The sequence below is a fragment of the Cynoglossus semilaevis genome, chromosome 4, assembly GCF_000523025.1.
Source record: "Cynoglossus semilaevis isolate Cse_v1.0 chromosome 4, Cse_v1.0, whole genome shotgun sequence".
Taxonomy (NCBI): domain Eukaryota; kingdom Metazoa; phylum Chordata; class Actinopteri; order Pleuronectiformes; family Cynoglossidae; genus Cynoglossus; species Cynoglossus semilaevis.
In genome coordinates this window covers 7,300,630-7,309,112 of record NC_024310.1, presented here as the reverse complement: position 1 = coordinate 7,309,112, position 8,483 = coordinate 7,300,630, and the positions used below count along the sequence as shown (strand labels likewise).

The 8,483-nt window shown below is 40.5% G+C and overlaps 1 protein-coding gene and 1 long non-coding RNA gene across 3 annotated transcripts in view; one reads left to right on the top strand and one right to left on the bottom strand.

Moving 5' to 3' along the window:
- The window catches only part of eml2 (EMAP like 2), an 11,750-nt gene extending 8,798 nt beyond the window's left edge, over window positions 1–2,952 (bottom strand). The window contains exons 1-3 of one of the 2 annotated variants that reach the window (XM_025055064.1): window positions 2,665–2,952; window positions 2,431–2,548; window positions 2,086–2,166 (exon numbers count right to left, since the gene is read on the bottom strand). In XM_025055064.1, coding sequence (XP_024910832.1) covers window positions 2,086–2,166; window positions 2,431–2,548; window positions 2,665–2,869 — 404 coding nt within the window. In that variant the 5' untranslated portion in view covers window positions 2,870–2,952. Of the gene's footprint in view, window positions 1–1,562; window positions 1,712–2,085; window positions 2,167–2,430; window positions 2,549–2,664 lie in introns of those variants that run through there. The other variant, XM_017032215.2, reaches the window with a different exon arrangement.
- LOC112486946 (uncharacterized) lies at window positions 1,807–2,800 on the top strand. The gene is made up of 3 exons (XR_003049561.1): window positions 1,807–2,005; window positions 2,102–2,198; window positions 2,671–2,800. It is a non-coding gene; the product is annotated as an uncharacterized LOC112486946 (long non-coding RNA).
- Window positions 2,953–8,483: the final 5,531 nt, after the last annotated feature.

Here is an 8,483-nt window from a genome sequence, read left to right as displayed (position 1 = left end):
ATGCCTTTGGCAGCCATTTAATGCCATGGGGCCTCGTTGGAGGTTTTCTGACTATTCTGTAGAATACAATGGGTTCCCTACAAAAACAGTCTTTTCTATGGACGCTAACACCAATTACTGTCTTTTTTCTTCTCCTTTTTTTAACTCACCAACATTTAACATAAATGTTTCAATAAATAAAAGCCAAATAACACAGAAAAGACAGAGTCAGAGTCTGCGACCGTGTTGATAAGGGCAGGGTCCGGCAGATGGATCATGTGGTCTGTGGAAATGACTGGTCACCACCGCATAAACAATCCATTCTGACTGTAGCACTGCAGTCGCCCACTTAATGGACTGGTCCAGCTTTTTGTTCCCACTGATACATCTCACTCATTTTTCCTTCTTCTGAATAAATGCTTTTTTTGTCTTAAATGTTAAACGAAAAAAATATTTAAATTGGCAAAAAACTCCAGCTTTCTTCCTACTCTTAACATCAAAACTCGACATTTTTAATTAAATTTACTCAATAAGAAATGTCAGAATTTAACGTGAGGTCAATGTGTTCACTGCAGTCTGTGTTGATTCTGTTTAAAGCAGGAGGTGAAATCAATTTGTTTCTGCACCGTGGGCAGAACGGCCAATCGTATCATTGATCCTTTACCTGTTTCAGCAGCCTGTCAGCAGTGACAAGAATGTAACTGCAGGGGCGCTCGCTGTGGTGCAATCTCTGCAGATTTGGGTTCAGGTACAGAAGATAGATAATGAATACTTATCACCCGTCTCTCTCTCTCTCTCTCTCTCTTTCTTCCTCTCCCTCTCTCTCGTGGTACATGTTGTACATTCAATAAATAATGACAGAATCTTCTTTTCAGTCCAATCCCTTGTTGCTACATATTCAGACTGGTTCTGTGTCTTTGTTTAAACAGATACAGACATGTTTGTGATGCAGTTCACTAGTTCCAGACGTGATCACTGACGAGACATCAAAGGCAAATACATTCATTTAATGTGCGTCACATACAGACTGACTGTAGAAAAATCACTCCAATGGATCAATAACTGCATGTTTCACTGATCTAAGACAAATGTTCAGGACTTTTGTCATGTGTTTTTCTCGGTCATTTGATCTCCACTGACACTCTTTTCTATTGTATTTATGTAACTGTGCAACAACCCCCCCCCCCTCCCCCCATGTCCGCCCACAGACCATACAAACAGGGAAACCTTGTGCACCAAACTGTCTGCTTGACAACAATTAACACAACACCTCAGCTTCCCTGTGAAGCTAGACATGAACCACGAACAGAAGCCTGAGGCTCCACCATGAAAAGCCCACTGTGCTTCATCCTTTGATCTCCAGTCCATTGAAATACGAGTCAACAGAGATGACGAGGGTGTGACACACAAAACTGCTCCGACCAAAGCCTGTTCTCATCCACGGATCATAAAGCAACGGCTGCACAACTTTTTCAGAAAAGCAAACAAATAAAAAAAAAAGTTTCCCTTCTCAGAACACTGCCATAAATCAACTACACTTTGTCTCTCTGTGTCTCAGAGGTTACAGAAAACCAGCTCTTTACCTGGATGATCTCTTCATGTTTGCAGGCTTCCGTTATAAAGAACCAGTGAAGAACGGTAAAGAGTTGTCAGAGCGGTTTCTGTCTCTGCAGCCACAGCAACACAGTAACACAGCACACGGCAACTTCCTTCTTCACACAGCAGCAAACTTTTAGCCCAGCCTGACAACGCCCACCGTCCAATCAAAACACACTTCCTGTCCAGCAGATCAACCCCTCTGTTAACTGCTAACTACACCCCTCCCCCTTTTACCAGGGAGGCCTGGAAACCTGACCCATCAGCAGAAAGGGAGAAGATTACAGTGCAGTGAAGAACTGAGGAAGAGGAGTAGAAAGAAGAAGAGAAGAGACCACTGTCCGTCATTAGCAAGCGCATGACGACATGTCACAGATAAAGAAACATCAGATCAACGATCGATGACACGTGTTCACCACAGACAGGAATGGTGAGGGTGAGAATTTGATGGGTTTTGTTTTTGTTGTTGCTACAAGAGTTCAGACTTTTTTACAGAGGCGGGTTAATTACCCTTTTCCACCACCAGAGCTGCTGGAGGACGTGGTTCGGCTACGACTGATCAGGGTGAGGCGCTCTGTGGACATACTCTTCCTAAAGAACGGAGAAACATCAGAGAAATAAAAGTAATGCGATTACTTTTTAGCTGAATTTACTTTCCTTTATAATTAATGTTTTGAGAGCAAAAGTGGTAAAATTTAAGTAAAACCACTGGTGAGCTAGTATTGGATACATTCATTTATACTTTTTCAACATACGTCTGATCAGAGCATCAGCCTTACTTGCTGTGTCGTCAATCTGAGTGTCAATAAAACTTAACAGAAATTTTAAAAAAATCAGATTTTTTTTTCCATGTACCTCTTTATAGACTGCAGCACCTCTTTCTTTGGAGAACACGGGGAAGACAGGAGGCGTTTCTGTTGAGGGTAGCCGTTATTTAAAGGTTTAGAGGGAAGAGCCTGCAGCAGCTGACGCACTAAAATACAACAAAACAAAACTGTGTTAGCAATAAAAACTCACACAAAAACAAAAGACAAAAACAAGAAGTTTGTCTGAGATTTCACAATGACAACTGCTGTGTTCCTCATTCACCCTTAGTTGGTGCTGCAGACGCTGTAGTGGCCAGTGGCCTCCTCCCAGGAGCATGGACGCCCCCTAGCTGCATCATCTGGCTTTGCTCCTCACAGTAGCCCAGTCTGCGCAGGGCGTCAGCCAGAGCTGCTTTGAGCAGCTGGATCTCGTCCTCCTGCAGCTGCAGCCTCTGCTCCAGGTGGAACACCCGGTCCTCCATGTCCATGTTACTGCTGGCTGACACCGTGTCATCTGGACAGGAAGTCAGCAGAGACAGAAAGAAAATGTTAATAAGAAAATACTAGCACTTAACAGTGATTTATCAGCAGAATCTTAAAACGATTCCTGGTTGTAGTATTTTACTTGATTTATCAGCAGAATCTTAAAACGATCTTTCCTGGTTGTAGTATTTTAAGACTGTTTTGTGGTGAAGCTTCATAAGAAAAATACACAAAATAGACAGCTGATGCCTGTGATTACCTAAAAAACAAAACATATGAGGCAACTCATATTTTCCTATTTTAGGATCATATTTTGTACAGTCCTATCAAATGTACATTAGAAACACCATAATATTCTTGCTTTGAGCTCAAACACAACAAGAGGTTTTCAGTTGTATCTGTTACCAGTTGCTGCTCTGTCCACCACTGGTTTTAAATTTCTGGGGCAAACAAAAACATACAGCCCAGTTTCCTGGGATTAATAATTTAAAGTGAGGAGGAGGAAGATGAAAAACTACACCAGGAGTATGTTTGGTTCACCTGTGTGAGGGAGGGAGAGAAACAAACAAAGGTTTGTTTACGTTCCCCTGCATTAACATTTAAAGATGCCCTGTGGAGATCCAACCATCACTCAGGAAACATTTGGACCTTTTATTGCCTGACCATATCGTTTGCATACATGATCCAACTAAAGGCAGCGAAGCATACGAATGAGAGATTTGACTGTGTATGAGGAAAGGATTTGCTGTCAAAGTCCACAAGATATTTACGTTGATGTGGAAGGAAAAACACAAACATTAAAAAAGAAATGTAAAAATCTAATTCACAACTTATAATAAATGCAAATGACTGAACAAACTCTTATAGTGAAAACCTGCCACTTGACATTCCTGGCCTGTGCCTGTATACTGTATTGTGATGCTAATATCACAGTCACCACGTGGACACCATTCAGTGCTCTGAGCTGCAGTGTTCTCAAGTATTTACTTTCAAGATGCATGAAATTACACGTTCGACCAAGAATGCACCAAAGACCCCGGCTTCGTGTGGTTCGCCTCGGCTCTGCAGGCCGAGCTCGGAGGTCACAGGGAGCTACTGTTACTGTATCATATCTCACAGTCAAATGAGACAGGACGAGGCTACATGGAAATCAGGCTTTGGGTTTGAAGGTAGGAATATTTGCATGGCATGAGCAGCAGCACAATGACTGACTGAGTGACTGGATAAATCCCTCGTTTTATCTGATGATTCTATCAGGATGACAGACTTTTGATCAAAATCAATCAGACCAAAACATCCAAATCTGGCCCGCAACTAGATATTAATAATAATTTAATGTTGTGCTTGATTTCTTTTCTTTTTTTTTACTTTGTTTTGTTTGTTTATTCATTAGTTGTACTCACAAACTCTGTTTTAAAGGACACGGACATATAATTTAGGATACGGACAACCTCACAGAGTAAATAAATGACATGTACAGTATATAATACAGTAACTGTGGAAAAAACCTCACAGAGTAAATAAATGACATGTATAGTATATAATACAGTAACTGTGGGAAACAAGCAGGAAAACAAGAATAATAAGAAGAGAGAGAACTCTTCTTGTCTGACGGTGGAGTGACAGAGAAGAACAAGGAGATAAGGAAGTGGGAACAAGTACCAAAAAGTGTCTGATGATCACTGTCACCAACAACAAGCAGCTGCTGCAGAGGATCTAAATCACAGGTAGATGTTTAGATGCTTTATAAAAGAGAAGTGAATATCAAACTCACTGTGGTTGGTTTAAGGAATTCCACCCAGATAAATAACGACAGACAGAAACAGAATCATTTTCTGTACATTCAGTCACAGAAGGTCACGTCTGTCCCGGGGACAGTACCACAGACAAATGTCACGTCGTCTTCACCCATGACTTCAGCTCCATCGAGCCTGGTACAGATTTTATTTTAACTGTTTCTGCATTTGCATCAACATCATTAACAGTGGTTTCTGACGCAGTTACTGTTAATTAAAAAAAAATCCAATTAACATGACCGTTAAGCTCAGGTGGTTGGACTGTTGCAGCAAGTCAGAACTCTGGGCTAAATGAGAATTTAGAGAAACTGTTGGACAGTGAAGAGGTTTCCTGTCAGTCAAACATCATCGTGAACAGGAACGGTTTCACATGAAACACAGACAGAAATCTACACTGTAAACTGGGGGAAAAAATTCAGATCAGGTTGTACATTCAAAGGAGAATAATGAGAAGAAAAATTAAATACAGAATAGTTAGACAAAAACCACACTACCACCAGAGGGCATGATTGCTCTGCCCAGATGTTGAGTTTATAGAATATGCAGCAGGTCTCTCACACTGACACACACTCACACATACACATCATTTACATGAGGTGTGACTCACACACACACACACATATCATTTACATGAGGTGTACGTGTCGTTTATCAGTTCATGATGGAACAAAGATATGAACAGACAAAAAAAAACATGGAGAAAGTGAAGATACAGATAAATAAATGTGCAGGAGTTGGGAAGTGTGTGTGTGAGCGTGTGTGTGAGTGTGTGTGTGTGTGTGTACAGGACAGGGAGAAAACTGGAGGCTGCTGAAATATTGATGGTGCAGTGAGGGGATGCTGACGGTGGAGCTCATCTTCCTACCTGCCATGATGGTCACCTCTTCTGTCAGTCCGTCAGTCCACGAGGCAAAACACTCCGTCAGGTCATCCACTCCTCCACCTTTCACTCTCCTGACCAGTCTCCCTGGACTCAACCCCCTCTCCCCACAGCAGGGGTGGACCTCTATCTCTCTCTCTCTCTCTCACACACACACACACACACACACACACACACAGGCTGCTGGACCACTCCCTCTCCTGGTTCTACTTTCTACACACTCCATCACTTCCTGTTCTCCTCCTTCTACAGTCTTCCATTCCTCCTCCTCCTTTTATTGTATCATAAACTATAGGCAGAGAAAAACTGAGTCAGAGGAGGGGGAGGAGCTTAATGAAGGACACACACACACACACACACACTGCAGAAGCAGCATCAGCATCTACAGCCAGGCACCACCAGGAAGAGACGCTGCAGAGTCACAGTAGATGACCAATCAATATCTCTCTCCCTCGCTCGCTCCCTCTCTCACTGTCCCTCACCCTCCTTCCCTCTGTCGCCTCTCTCTCTCTCTCTCTCGATATCTCCACCCCCCCTTCATTCTGTATTTCTATCACACACGTAATCACAGTACAGTACAGTACTATCACAGTACACACACAAATATACACAGGCAATACCTACTGACATAAGTTAACGTGAGTATAATGTTCCTTTGTTGTTACAAATTAATTCATTAATTATTCATTCATTAATGAAATACATTAACAGATTAACAGATGATCACAAATTAAAATTTAGGCATATGTAGAACTTTTAAGATTTTTTCCATAAATTTGGTTTTAGCTTCACAGAGGCCAAACTGGTTTGTTTACACCAGTCGACAGCTAAGAACAGTACAACTACGGTCAGTAGTCGGCTCTGTGTACGGAGCAGGTGACCAGGTGGAACAGATCTGTTGAACTTAGATCATCTCTGGTTACAGTGAATGGACAGATGGTCGACCAGACCGACAGACAAACTGACAGAAAGAAACAAGACAGAAGGTCAACGAGAGACGAGCTAAGAAAAAGACAAAAAAAAAAGACATGGGTCTGTTTGTTAATCTGATCATGGCGCTGATGTAACGCTGAGTATTGAATTCCCTCCATTTCCTCACTCCACACTTGATCTCATGTCTAATTCACACTTCACACAGTCTTATTTGGAGCTTCAGATTTCACCACCACCACAGTTTAAACAGTACATCCTTGTTCTGTGGTTGAGAATTTTTTTTAAAAGTTTCATTTTATAAAGAGCTTTAATTTAAAAAGAAAGCTACAAGTGGGTTTTTGTTGACTTGTGCAGAGAAGTGTGTGATACATGGAGGGACAGCTGAATATAAGAGCAACCACTGGTATACAGTAGGTTTTCATCTAAAAATATATAAAAATATACTCTGAAATCAGAACCCTGAGCATTTTTAGGCATTCATTAAAATTTAACACAACTTAGTTTAGCAGCACTCTAACAGTACGTTTAAAAAACATTTACATAAACCGGTATGATTTATATATTTGAATATTTTTAAAAATAAAATACTAAAAGAAAACTAGTAAAACTAATAACCCGTGATGTGAATTACTGCTGATTTGCTGTAATTTCCATGTGGCTTTATATAATCATTAATCAAACTTCACAGTTGACGGAGCGTTTAGTAAAACAACATATGATTTTCTTTACAGCCTATTAAAGCATCACAGCTACGTCGAAAAAAAAAAACAACCCATGACCACTTGCTGTCTCCCCACCTGCCTCTCCAATATGGCCGTCTGTCTGCAAAATGTTTGGACCAGATTGAACTTATCCCTCTTTTAATCCTGCTAGGATCAAAAGATACATTTAAATCAGGCCTAATCCTTCACTATCTACAGTAACAAGACCATGTCAGGTGGCAGCAGCAGCCGCAGCATCAAGAGGCAAATATATTTACATCACATGTGTGAAGCAGGAAGTCACAGAAACACACACACAAGAAAGAACAAAAAAAAAAAACCAACCAACCCACTGATCCATGTGGTTGAAGAAAAAAAAGGTGACAAGTAAAAACTGATGTCACACGTAAAGGAAAAGAGGTCGAAACGGCTTAGAACGTCAACACTTCTAAACACCGTTTTAAAAATAAAACAATCTTAATAACTGGAATCTAATAAAACAATCTTAATAACTGGAAACTAATGTATTCCCTGTGAATATAAATTTAAATTTTTTTAATTTAATTTTGAAATGTTGCGGATAATATTGTGAAGTGACAGTGAAAATATAAAATAAATCATATTTTACACACGTCAGTATATAATGGACAGTACTTGGCAAGGCCAAACTGGTTTGTTTACACCAGTCGACAGCTAAGAACAGTACAACTACGGTCAGTAGTCGGCTCTGTGTACGGAGCAGGTGACCAGGTGGAACAGATCTGTTGAACTTAGATCATCTCTGGTTACAGTGAATGGACAGATGGTCGACCAGACCGACAGACAAACTGACAGAAAGAAACAAGACAGAAGGTCAACGAGAGACGAGCTAAGAAAAATACAAAAAAAAAAGACATGGGTCTGTTTGTTAATCTGATCATGGCGCTGATGTAACGCTGAGTATTGAATTCCCTCCATTTCCTCACTCCCTCCTTGATCTCATGTCTAATTCACACAGTCTTATTTGGAGCTTCAGATTTCACCACCACCACAGTTTAAACAGTACATCCTTGTTCTGTGGTTGAGAATTTTTTTTAAAAGTTTCATTTTATAAAGAGCTTTAATTTAAAAAGAAAGCTACAAGTGGGTTTTTGTTGACTTGTGCAGAGAAGTGTTTGATACATGGAGGGACAGCTGAATATAAGAGCAACCACTGGTATACAGTAGGTTTTCATCTAAAAATATATAAAAATATACTCTGAAATCAGAACCCTGAGCATTTTTAGGCATTCATTAAAATTTAACACAACTTAGTTTAGCAGCACTCTAA